Here is a 12,701-nt window from a genome sequence, read left to right as displayed (position 1 = left end):
CAAATTTTCTGCTACACAATGCAGAAATTGCAGCCATAATATCATTATTTATGATTGCCCAGCAGGCCTTGTTGAAGCACCCAGTAACCTGATACGAATGATACCAAAACTGCCCATATCTTACAGCATGATACGAATGGTACTAGTGAACGAATGGGTAGCATACTGAGGTATAAAACATTTTTTTTTCTAATCGACAAGCAAGGTGTATGACCGTGTTTGTTTTGCGTATATTTATTACTCCTCCATGTTAAAGCATGGCTGGATAAGGATATATGGACAACATTGACAATGACAGTACTCTTTTTTTCCTCTACATTATTCGCCTTAATCCTGTTGAACTCCGGGAGGGATTTAAAGCGACTTGATATCGTTAGGTACCGAATGTACGAATTGTTAAAAAACCTATGAAGTGGAAAAGCTTTCTGAAAGAGGTCCCCTACCCTTTAACCTGTGCTTTCCATGGTGATGGAACTTTCTGACAAGGATGTCAGGTACCAGGTAGCTAATATTAGATGTATCAAATCTCCTTTATATATGTCTCACCACTGGAAAAGATGGTGCAAATTTGAGGCAAAGGAGATCATGGAATTGCCATAATGCATCTTCAAGGTCTTTATATCTGTGCAAGTGCTTTTGAAGAATATGTAGTACTTGCAATAATGTCGCTTATTACTGATGCAATCAAGGCATTGTTAAAATTAAAGAATCAAAGATTAAAGGGTCAACGCAAACTCAATGACAATTATAGCATAGTTTTAGAGTTTTAAGGAAATATTTTACATCATAGTCTTATAAAGCTGCGCCATCACCATAAACCTTCTCACTCAACAAACAACAGTAGCTTAACGACAGCAGGAAACGCAGAATACATCGGTTTTGCACTAGGATGGCTAGCCGAACTTGTTTTCAATGCCAGTGTCCACGAGCTCACCAACCGACTGTAACATCTTCTCCATGACCATGAGCAGCTCAGGCCATTCACAATACAGAGTCTCCTCAATGTTGTTGTTGTTGTATTGAAGCATGTGGCATCTTACATTCCTGTTGAGCCGCAGTAGATCAATTGGAGTACTTCTGTACTCGTTCTGAACATTGACAACCCACTTGTTGATTGCTTCATTTGCTCTTGCAGTGTCCAACCAGTTGTTCTTGTAGGGGAGATTACAGAGTATCTTCCTCTTCTTTGCTCGGTCCGTACGACCAAGATGATTGACAATTATATCGTGTAGCATCAGGAAGACCTCAGTGCTGTGAACACAAGTAACAAAATGAGACTGTGGCAACAAATTAAAGACAATAAAGCTGAGTAAAAAATATACCGGTTTTCCATGGGCAGCAGTGCAACGTGGTTTACAATGAAGAATTCATCTTTCATTGTAAAGGTGCCCCTCCCCAAGAGCAAAAGGAATTCCTTGTAGTCCGGAGGCAGATTGTCGATATCCCCACCCGAGGTTTTAATCAACAAAATCAGGACCTTGGACAGGTGCTCGTAGTCATCTCTCACACGCTCAATGCTGATGAAGCCTTTTGGAGAGAAACTAGCACCCCTGAGCTTGACACTCCCAGTGCTCCCAATCCAAACGTTGGACACCTTCAGAGGTGCAGTGAGGTACCTGCCAGCTTTGTGATGGTTCCACAGTATCAATGCAAGTTTTCTGCTGATCCTAGTCGCTTTGTCAGATAATCGCCAGAATTTCCTCGCCGTTCCTAACACCGGGACCTGGATCAGCATCGGGTTCTCTTTGACGTAACTCATCGCGTCGCGCAGCCCCTCTGCAGACGACTCGTCGATGTCCTCGGTGCTATGAACACAGAGAGTGAAAAGGAGTGTGTGGCAACAGAGACAATAAAACTGAAACCAGGGAGGAGAAAGAAGTTTCTAGCGATTATCTGACGTCTCACTTGTTCTGATGCCGAGAAGTCACCACTTTGGTGACAGGTGCCTCAGTGTTCCTCTTCCGGTGATCCTTTTTTGGCGCAGCAGCCTGCCGAAAATATCCAATCACGCACTTGGTGACGAGAATGAAAAGCATTCAAGTGAAAAAAAACAGCACGAACTGATCTAGTCTCAAACTCTCAGTAACAACAGATTAGTCCCGGAGGATCCTCATCAGTTTCTTTCGAGGAAGAACAACAATCTCTTATCTTTTTTCAAAAGAAAAAAACATAGGAAGGTCGTCGAAGGCTAAGATTCCTCCTAGCCTAGATTAAGACATGCGCACACAAGGCTATCTAAACTAGATTAAGACCTGCGCACACAAGGCTATCTAAACGATCTATCAGAGGATGACCTACTACTTCAGAACAAATCATAACCTTGGCTCCTGCGAAGGTAAAATTTTACTGTAAATTGAATGTTTGGACCAGTACGGATGTAGATTCTAACCTGCATCACGGCGCCGGCGCCGGCGCCGGCGCAAAGGCCGAGGCCAAGGCCGACGCCGACGCCGAGGCCGAGGGAGTTTCCCATGGAGGATCACTATCCAGCTGCCGCTGCTGCTGCTGCTTGCCTTGTTCAGCTACCGAGCTTGAAGGTAGCTGGCAGAGGTGAGAGAAGTGCGAAGGGAATGTGGTGGTGGGAACTGGAAAAGAAATACCAAGGAGACTTGACTCGAGAGCTCCCATCCCAGTGCTTTCAATCAGGCTAGTTTTTGTTCTATGTACATGAAAAATTAACCTGAAGATTCTCTAGCCCGACTTTATATAAGATTTTACAACCGTTTGGCAAAAAAAAATTAAAACCGACTGGATTTTTTCCCCCTTCCAAACAAAAAATTATTATTTAACATCAACTCAAATGCCGACAATAAATGGAACTGTGGCACTGACGGTGCTAGCATCCATAAAGGTGCGTACTGGAATTTTTTTTTTCTTTTGGCAGTACTTTCTTAAGGGAGAACAACTAGTTGCACATATGTTAGAAGAATTTTTATTACAGGCACCTTGATTCCGATGGTAGAAGGCATCATGGTTGTATTCTAACCGTCCTTTCGAGTGGGTATTTTTGTAATTAACTAGCCATTAGTGAAACTAGCTAAAATGAAAACAGTTTGGATGTACTCCGCTCATCATAAAGAAGACCTAGGTAGGTGGACCCCCGGTAGCCACATGGGCTCTCCTCATCATAAGTCACACTTTTTTCGCACCAAATGCATAACACCAATGCTGTGGTAGAATTGAGTCCAAGTATCAGTGCATCGATGAAAAATAAATTTAGTACTGTGCTGTATACGAACAATCATATATATAGATCGAAGCACGTTGGGAACAAGACCAGACAACCATTGGGGTGGAGGGAAAGAATCATCGGATCCGACAATTTTTGTTGTGTGCGGATTGCGTGCGCGATGGTAGTGGTTCGTCTGTTGTCGATGGTAGTGGTCCGTCTGTTGTCATCGGTCAAAATCCACCGGCGAGCGATGACAGGCAACACGAGGAGCAGGGAGGCCCCTGGGACTGCCGGTGGGCCCCGGTCCCTCGGTCAACGGTCCGAGATCCAGCACACGACGTAGAGTCTGGATTGCTAGGCGTGCCACCTGACCCTATACCTGACCAGGAAGGTGTTATATGTTAGTTTCCTGCATGCACAGATATGTATAAACATTACTCCGAGCTATGATCGGCTCATTGGGTGATTTCCAATATCGGCTGTAAAGAGCCGATTGTATCTTGTATCTGTGACGCCCTGAAAATTCGCCAAATTAAATCACGCGCTAGAGTGCTTCGTTTAAAAACTGTTCGTCGTCAAAACCCTAGCCCTAACCCCTTCTGACCGACACCGAACTTGAACACTGTCCCATCCCACACCGCTCGGTGGCTGACGACCACGCGTGACCGCCTTTCCGCGATCAGCGCCGGCGCGATTCTTTTCTTCTCGCGCAGCGCGCGGAAGACGCGCGCGCGTGGCCCACCGGCGTGGTCGCCGCCGTAATCGGCGCCGACGCGACCCTCTCTCTCTCGCTCTCCTTCTTCTTTTCCCCTTTTTCTCTCCCTCCCATTTCTTTTCTTTTCCCCTTTTTCCTTTTTCCTCTCTTTCTTTTCCTTCTTCCTTTCTTTTCTTCCTTTCCCTTCTTCCCTCCTGCTTGGCCCTTGCACGCACGCCTGGCCGCACCCCGCCGCGCCGGCCGCCGGCCGCCTCCCTCCCCTCGCGCGCATGCGCGCCCCTGTGCTCGGCCGCCTGTGCCCACGCGCGCGCCCGCGCCTGCACCACGTGCCGCGCCGCCCGCCGTGCCGCCCGTCGCGCCGCCCGCCGCTGCCGCATCCCGCCCCGCCACGTGCGCCGTCACATCCTCGCCCCTGTGCCGCACAGCACCCGGCCCCTCGGCGCCCACGCCGCACGACGACGACCGCAAGCAGCCGGAGCGCCATTAATGGCGCCCCGCACTGCCCACCAGCCGCCACCATCCCGTTCCCCTCCGCCCCACCGCCCTCTCCCTCTATAAATTGGCCCCCCGCGCAGCTCACCCTCCCCACGGCCTCCACCACCGCTTCCAGCCCCTCCCAAAGCTTGCAGCACTGCCGCCGCCCGCCGCCCGCCGTGGGCACGCCTCCTCGCGCCGCCCCGGCCCGAGGTGAGGCCGGGGATCGAATCCCCTCCCCTCCCTCTCCCTTTCCCCCCCATCCCGAGCCATCGCCACGCCCTGGGCCGCCGGAATCGGCCGGCGCCCGGACCCCCCTCCCCTCCTCTGTTTCCTATCCACGGGAGGAGGAAGAAGGAGGGCAAATTTGCCCAAAGCCCCCTGCCTTTCCCCTATTTCCTCAAGAGCCTTTCACCCTTTACATTCTTTTGCAAAAGAAACCCTGTCCTTTCTGATAATCCAAAATACACTCTTCACCATATAAATCTAATATCAAAGAAACCCTCGCACCTTTCTGTTATGCCCAAAATGTCTCTAGGATTTATAACCAAGTCCTTTTCCGTTTCATAATTAGTTACAAATGAGCCCCTGGACCCTGTTTAACCCCCGAACCCTCTTTAACTCGTCATTTTATGCGCCAAACGACCTCCGATCGACCTGAAACTTTACCACGCCATTTCTAGTATAGTTCTAACCATGCCATTAAGAAACCACCCAAAAATATTACCCCTATCTCCGTAGCTAAATTATTTCCGATTTAAGCTCAACGATGGAAGCTTTTAGTTATTTCGCTTGATTGTGTGTGTGTTTGTTTGCGTCGTAGGACACGGAGTGAACGAGGAGGGTCCTGACTGTGACCAAGTGAACGAGGACCAGTTCTGCGACCCCAAACCCGAGGGACAGTGCTTCGATCAGGACCTCCCGCAAGGACTTGATGATGGCAAGTTCAATTCCGCCCTTTGATGCATGTTTCTGTCCTAGTTTTATAACCGCAACCCAGTGGCCTATTTTATAAAATTGCATGGTTTTGCTTGCTGAAAACATGGTAGGATAGCCACCCTTATTTGTGATAACCATACCTTGACCACCTGGTTTTATAAAAGGAAGTGTGTGTGTGTGGGAAGGGATAAAACGTGGTCTTGAACGACGAGTCAGACGGGATGGATGGCATTTCTGTGTCAAATGCCGTTGAAGTGCTTGTACCTGTGTGGTTGAGCAAGGAAGGGAGATATCCATCTTGTCACCCCTAAGGACCGAGTTGATGTGTCATCTCACCTAGCTTCCTGTCGTGCAAACCACTTGACCGTTGTATGGGCAACGGCTTAGCATAAACCCCTCTAGTTCTTCTGATAGCCATCAGGAGAGCTGAGAGCAACGGTTGATCAAGGAAAAGGGATAAGCTCTGTGTGACTTATGCCCCGGTTAAACCTCGGAGATAGGTCGAATGACCCCTTGGTGGATCCCGTGGTGGCTAGTCAGGTCTAGCTAAGGAGGGTAATGGCTTTGTTGGGATCTGCACCGACACTAAGGTGATCGTGCTGTGGTACCCCACCTATGGGTAAAGTTGCACACCTCTGCAGAGTTAAAATCTATTCGAATAGCCGTGCCCACGGTATTGGGCAAGTTATGGTGTGGTCACATAACTAGTGTTTCCCTCTGGGAATGGTTGAGCTAGTGTGGGTTGTTCGAAAAGTGTCCGGCGGTTGTGCTGCGGCTTAAGACTTGGATCCTGTGTGGATCAACACCAAATGCTCTTTGGTACTTCAAAGCTTGTTTTGAAAATTGTTTCTTAAATGAACCCTCGCATGTAACTAAGTTTTCCGTAAATGAACCCTAACCTTATCCTTGGACTGTCCTGTGCATTGGTTTCTAATTATAACCCCCGTGGGTGTGATTGAACTTGCTGAGTACGTTTGTACTCACCCCATTCTTACTTCTTACAGCAGAAGACCCAGACTACATCCCAGAAGACGTCGAGTAGGGTTTCGTCCTGCATCCAGTCTTGCCTGTGGTTAGGGCCACCGCTGGAGTTCCGCATGGCGCAAGACTCTGATGACCCTCTTTTCGTAGCTAGTGTAGTAGTGTGGGTTTTAGTTGTAATCCTTGCGATAGTGGCGCTTCATTGCCCATTACCGCGTAGAGCTGTACGGTGATGTACCATCTGATGTAATAAAAGTGTTATCAGCCTCCTGGGACTGATAAAGCATCACTTTTAAGTCTTCCCTGATGGGGGGACGCTTCAGGTGGTATCAGAGCCGTAGGCTGGCTGTAGGACGTGACCCTAGAAACGAGACCCTTTCTCCAGACCCTAGGACATGTTCTGACCTAATTCTTTTCCTGCACAAACACTTACCACCGGTTCTTGCCCTGTTTCAGATGGCTGACAATGGATGGGTTGACAGAATCTGCCACGCAGAGCCCGGTCTTCCTAAGTTATTGATACTCAGCCTGGAACGCATCGGAGTTATGGAACCACCAGAGTATGCCTACCGAGAATATACCTCCAAGGGCATCCTTCGGTGCGACATGATGATTTTTGTGGGAAAGAGCACCCGCTACCCTGATGTGGATCCCTATTTCATATCCACCTCTGGTTTTCGCTTCCCTGACACCTACCGAAAGGCCGCCCATAAAGCCCTGCGACGACTGCGCGTGATCTACAAGCACCACCTTCAGCGGACTCCCAATGGATTTTTCCCACCTACTGAAGGAAGAGGATGCACTTGGATCGCCCGAATGAGAGGACTCGGAAGAGAAGAAGAAGACCTAGAAGATACAGTCTCCCACCTATCCATCTACCTTACTAGCTTGGACGCACTCTACCGCGAACAGGCGGCCCAGCTGAAGCAGCTAATCCATAGGGCAGAAGAAGCAACCCAGGAACTGGAAGAACAACGGATAAGAGCCACACACGCCGAGTATTCCTTAGCCGCCTTCCAAGCCCAGATGCAGGAATACGAAAGCCGCGGAGGAATAGGTGGATGGATAGAGGAAGAAGAGGAACCCGACGAAACCCATTGGGATAAAGGTACCCAGACCGAAGACGAGGTGGTGGATCGGTGCCTCCCAATAAAGAAGCGCCCTATCAGAATCGAGGAAGAATCCCCATGATAGGAGTAGCACTCCAAACTAGGACCCTACCCTAATAACCCCGTATCCATGGAAACTGTACCCCCATGTTGCAATAATAAATGTTATCTACTCCCTTTTGTACCCGTGCAAGATTGTTTACCCTGTCCTTGTTTCAGATGGCTGAGGAAGGATGGACCCAAGGCAATTGCCAAGCTGCACCTGGCTTTCCCAGCCTTTTCATCGACGCCCTGGAAAGCCTTGGCGTTACGGAACGCCCAAGGTACTACAGCTGTGATATCCAGGTAGTAGATAATTAAATGTTAAGTTTGGGTATAATATATGTAAGCAGGATATAGTGTATACAACCTATACAAAGCAGTAAGGGTATATTTGTAAATTATGAATTTTATAAATTCCTATATGCAAGTGTGTGAAAATGTGCATAAGTGTCAACTTTCAGATGGCTATAACTAATAAAAGATCAAAAGTTAAATAAACACTAAGGGGAATAGACTCCCTATGAAATTAAGGACCTTTATGTAATTAATATAAACATATAAGGACTTACATGTGAATTGGTAAAAAGATAAAAGTAAAACTTAGTTTTACCTAAGGACTAAAGTGTAAAAAGAGCTAGTCATGATTACTGCAGAAAGAATTACAAAAAGGACCCCAAACATTAGGGTATTTTGTTTTAATTAACACATAAAGGTTAAAATTTGAATTGTGTCCAAATTCTCAAAATAAAACTGTACCCTTTAAGAATTCAAACCCAAGCCTTAAAGAAAAGATGTAGAGTTTGAAAAACTCTACAACTTTCATGTTGAGCACTTTTCCATTTGACCTTTGTAGCAGTAGGAAAATTTTAGATTACAGTGGGGTCCCTGAACTCTTTGAAAATTTCGAACAAGTCCTCCTGACATCTCTCTGCTTCGTCTACCTCTGACCACGCCGCTTCCTCCTCTGCTCTGCGTCTGTCGCCGCCGCCCACCGCCGGCACGGCTTCCCGAGCACCACCTCCTGCTCCTGTGCGTGCCCACGCGTCGCCTGAGGACCCTCCCACCGCACTAGCCCTTCCTCGGTGTCGCCCCGTGCACCCGCCACGGGAACCCGACCGCCCATCGGCCGCCACCACATCGCCGCCGTGGAGGACGCCTGCCCAGGCCGTGAAGCCTTTCCCTTTCACGCGCACAAGCACTACCAGAACCTCTACATTCCAATTCCCCATTTTGCCGTGGCGTTTCCTGAACCTACACCCACATTCCGCGCTGTTCTTCTCTCCCAGCTCCGGCCGCGCTCGGCACCGCCGTGGGCAGCCCATCTCAAGCCACTTCACGCCACCACTGTACTCTAGCTTGCACCACGCCACCCCTACGACGCTCCCTGACCCGCAAATTGGGTTCTTGAGGCCCTACATTGACTCCCCGACGAGCTCCCCGAGCTTCCTTGCCGCCGCCGTGACCAGTCCACCGTGGGGCTCCACCTTCCGGCCTCCACTAGCCCCAACTGACCCCGACCTGAGCTCCAGCACATCCCCAGGCAGCTCCCCGACCTCTCCACCGTCGTCTAAAAGCACCAGAACGCTGCCCCACCGGACCACTCCGCCGCCGGCCGCAGGCTCTCGTCGCGCCGCCGCTCTGAGCCGCCTCTCTCCAATTCCCAGCTCGCACAGGTGCGCATCGAGCCCTGGATGCTCTCCCGCCCCTCTGCTCCCATCCCCAGAGCTCGCCGTCGCCGAAATCAGCCGGTCAACGTTGGGTTGTTACCTTGACCGAGGGGGGGATTGGAGGAGGGACTGCGGGTTAGAAGAAACGAAAATCCAGGGGGTTTTGTGCTAAGTTCCAGGGACTAATGTGTAAACCTTGTTTGAGTTATTGCTGTGAACTTTGAAAATGCATAGAAAACAGTAGAAAAATCAGAAAAATGTGAAATTGGTTGGGTTAGAAACCTTATGATAAGCTCTGCAACTTTTATTTTATCACCATATCATGAAAGTACATGGTTTGTTCTGTATTTTAAATGCTAGTTAAAACATGCATTAATTAAATCTTGTGATCCATAGTTTTGTTGCTGTTAGTTTTTGGAGCATGTGTTGTAGGTAATGTAAGTAGCTTTGTATAAATTTTTGAGACCTAGATTAGCTCTCTAGCTAGAGTATTTGATTACTTTTGTTATAAGTTAACAAAAACTTGGCAATTTAATTTCAGAAGTATCTATGCATAATTGGGGATGGAATTTTTACTATAGTCTAGTCTTTATGAGTGTAATATTACATAAAAATTTGAGAAACAGAAACCTAATATAACTTAAGTTATAAGTTTTAAACTTAGATTGCAAGATGAGTCATAAATAATAATTGGAATGCATGAAAATTTATGGAACTTTTCTAAAATACTAGACTTAAGTAGTTTATGATGTTCTTAAATTGTGAACCCTAAATGTTGTATAAAAACCCTAGTCTTAATATAAAACTCCAATTATATCTTAATATTTCAATGTTAATCTTAATTAGTTTTGTGACTTAGAACCTTTAGAGTAAAATTACAATAAAACCTAACCATGATAATTTTCATAAATATTAATTATTTATCTTAATTTAAGATTTGGTTAAATAATTCAAGGTTAACCATAATTAAATAATAACCTAAAGCTAATTACAATATTTAGCTAATAAATGGGAATTACTAAGTGTGTGTAGTGTTGCTCAAGGTAATTAGATACACTACTTAATGTAGCTAAATTGGATATTTAAGGTAACCCACCCCGGCTGCCTAACGAGACTAGTTAGTTTAATTAGTACTCGATAAATGACTGCCCCGTACGGGGTAGTTAAATTATCGTCGTAATGTAATTTTCTTTCAGTTGAATTGCAACTTTATTGTGAATTAAATATAAAATACATGTATTCCATGAGTTATAACTCTGCATCTCATATAGACTCGACCACGCTCGCTGACGGGATTATCAGCTGATCCCGGAACAAGAAGGAGGTCATTCTGAAGACCCCGGGACTCTCGTCGCGGATTTCTCTGAAGCCCCGAACCAAGGTTCGGAAGAAACTAGTTTGACTAACCTCAACCCCACCAGCGAAGGCAAGCCCCGGACATAAACCCTACTTGATTACACTGCAACCTATGCTATTATTTATGTATTATTTATGCATTACGTTCTTAGGAGTTGTTTGAAAACTTAGTTGCATTATTCCAGAAACCAATGTAATGAACACTAGAATTGGAGTACGACTAGCTGCTCTGCTTATAGGACCGGTAGAAGTCGAGTGATTTCCTGTCACTCGCGCGATTTAGGAATTGTAATGTTTACATTCCTGTTATCACTATAAGGATACCGGACGGGAGTTTTATGAGGTATCATAGTCAAGATGATACCCCGTCTGTTTTGATGAATTTGATAAGGTCGCAGTGTGTGGTAGCGGTTGTTAAGCGTTTGAAAGTACTAGCCACATGCCGTGAAATATGGTAAGCGGTAAGCCTAGTAACCGATCGGCCCGAGGAGTGGACATACCCCCCACCACATGTATTTGCTTCTTTTGGTTACTTTGTTCGACGTGTAGGCATACGTGTTGCTGGGCAACCAGGAGTACGGGGTTTGTAGTCGCGCTACAGACGTACTTCCTGCACTTTGGATGTGCGTATGACCTGCAGTCGCTTGTGGTGGCACTGATCCACGAGTCGGAATGAAAGGCAAACGGTTGCTTCGGAAAACCCTGTGGTATTCCAAGCGTGTGAGTTAGGTTTACCTTGCAAGGGTTGAATCTCGATTCAGAATCGTCCGCCTCTCACGATGTATGAGACTGCTTATCCCCTTTATCACATAGAGTAACAAGAGCAATTATGTGATTACCAAAGATGATGTTTGAATAAAGTTTCTACCATGTTTGAATAGTTATAGGTGCTTACCTAGAATGGTTAATCAACTAGAATCTGAAAGCTAAAAATTGAACTTAAGGATCTACTCTTCGTTACTTTTCAGCTGAAAACCCTACCCAAAGCTAAAAGCCAGCATGAGTCTAGTTATGGGCTAAGATATACCCAAATCCGGGTAAGTCTTGCTGAGTATTAGTATACTCAGCCTTGCTTTGTTGATTTACTTCAGGTAACACTTCTGATGAGCCAGCATTCATTACACCGTGGCCTTACCCTTTGCCTGATGGTTGGTCCGTGGAATGGGATCCGTCCCCGGCCAACACAGACTCCGTCGAGTGATATTATGCCAGGGCTAGCATAATATCTGTAATGACGTCGTGTATATTAACTACGCTTTTCAAACTCCGCTACTTTAACCAAAAGCTTGAACGGGTATTGTAATAAACTCTCCTCAGCAAGAACAAATGTTATTTTGTATATTTTTGTAATATAACTGCCTGTGGTGTAAATTATTTTGGCATTGTATCTCTGGACTCACCTTCGTGTGAGGTACCTTGTTAGATCCTGCGTTCGGTGGTTCATCGGGACGTTACCCGACAGACCAATAGTTTTATACCGTTTGAAGTGCGAGTTAGTCCTTCTTTGAGGACTAGCGTACTTGAGCCGGTATAATTCAGGTTGGTTCTGCCACAGCTGGTATCAGAGCTAACAAGTGTACCCTGGAGATATAATTAGCCTTAAAAAGTAATTTTTAGTATAAAAATTGATTAATCCAGTATTTGTGAACTACGGTGGTTCGTTAAGGATTATGTATAGTACGTAAGCCCTAGGGTAATGTTATTAGGGGAATTACAGGTGGCTGTAATATATATATATAATTCTGACTTCCAGCATTACTTTTCTGTTGAAACTTAAATTTATGCACAACCCAACCTTACTTTCTGTAACGACATCTTCGATCGGGAGGTAAGAAGGTAAGAATCCTCAGCCAACTGAGGGAGCTTGGCCTTCCTGTCGGTGATGCGAACCGAACGCTGTTTCTCAAGCAGTGGCCTACTTGAGATGCTGCCAATGTATCAACCTTGGTTGACTACATTGGGAGTATATGGTTCGGCGCAGGGTATGGTGATCGCTGTTCATACCCCCGCATTTTGCGGTACCCCCGTGAATACGTTATTCAATAACGTATGCTAACGTTGTCTGTACGGCGGTAATGGTACAGATGCTATTTCTATAGTGAACAGTAATGAATGGGGGCGCTTTCATGACATGCTGGCATGAAAGGTTCATTGGAATATATATATATATGCATTGTGGTTTTCTGCAGGTACACTAACCACGATTCCGAAACTAGGACGAATAGGATTTATCGACTAGTTAATAG

At 46.4% G+C, this 12,701-nt stretch overlaps 1 protein-coding gene across 2 annotated transcripts; it reads right to left on the bottom strand.

Annotated features, from left to right (window-relative positions):
- Positions 1-716: 716 nt before the first annotated feature.
- Positions 717-2,592, bottom strand: LOC112891546. 2 transcript variants are annotated; one of them, XM_025958447.1, is made up of 5 exons: positions 2,460-2,488; positions 2,390-2,411; positions 1,906-1,988; positions 1,323-1,805; positions 717-1,251 (listed from the first exon to the last, which is right to left on the bottom strand). In XM_025958447.1, the coding sequence occupies exons 1-5, from the start codon at positions 2,471-2,473 to the stop codon at positions 894-896; spliced, it is 960 nt and encodes a 319-aa protein (XP_025814232.1). In that variant the 5' UTR covers positions 2,474-2,488; the 3' UTR covers positions 717-893. The 2 variants fall into 2 exon arrangements, with proteins under 2 accessions (XP_025814232.1, XP_025814224.1); XM_025958439.1 differs by having other exon boundaries at positions 2,390-2,592.
- Positions 2,593-12,701: the final 10,109 nt, after the last annotated feature.

Source organism: Panicum hallii, chromosome 1 (genome assembly GCF_002211085.1).
Source record: "Panicum hallii strain FIL2 chromosome 1, PHallii_v3.1, whole genome shotgun sequence".
Taxonomy (NCBI): domain Eukaryota; kingdom Viridiplantae; phylum Streptophyta; class Magnoliopsida; order Poales; family Poaceae; genus Panicum; species Panicum hallii.
This window is presented reverse-complemented; position numbering and strand designations above follow the sequence as displayed.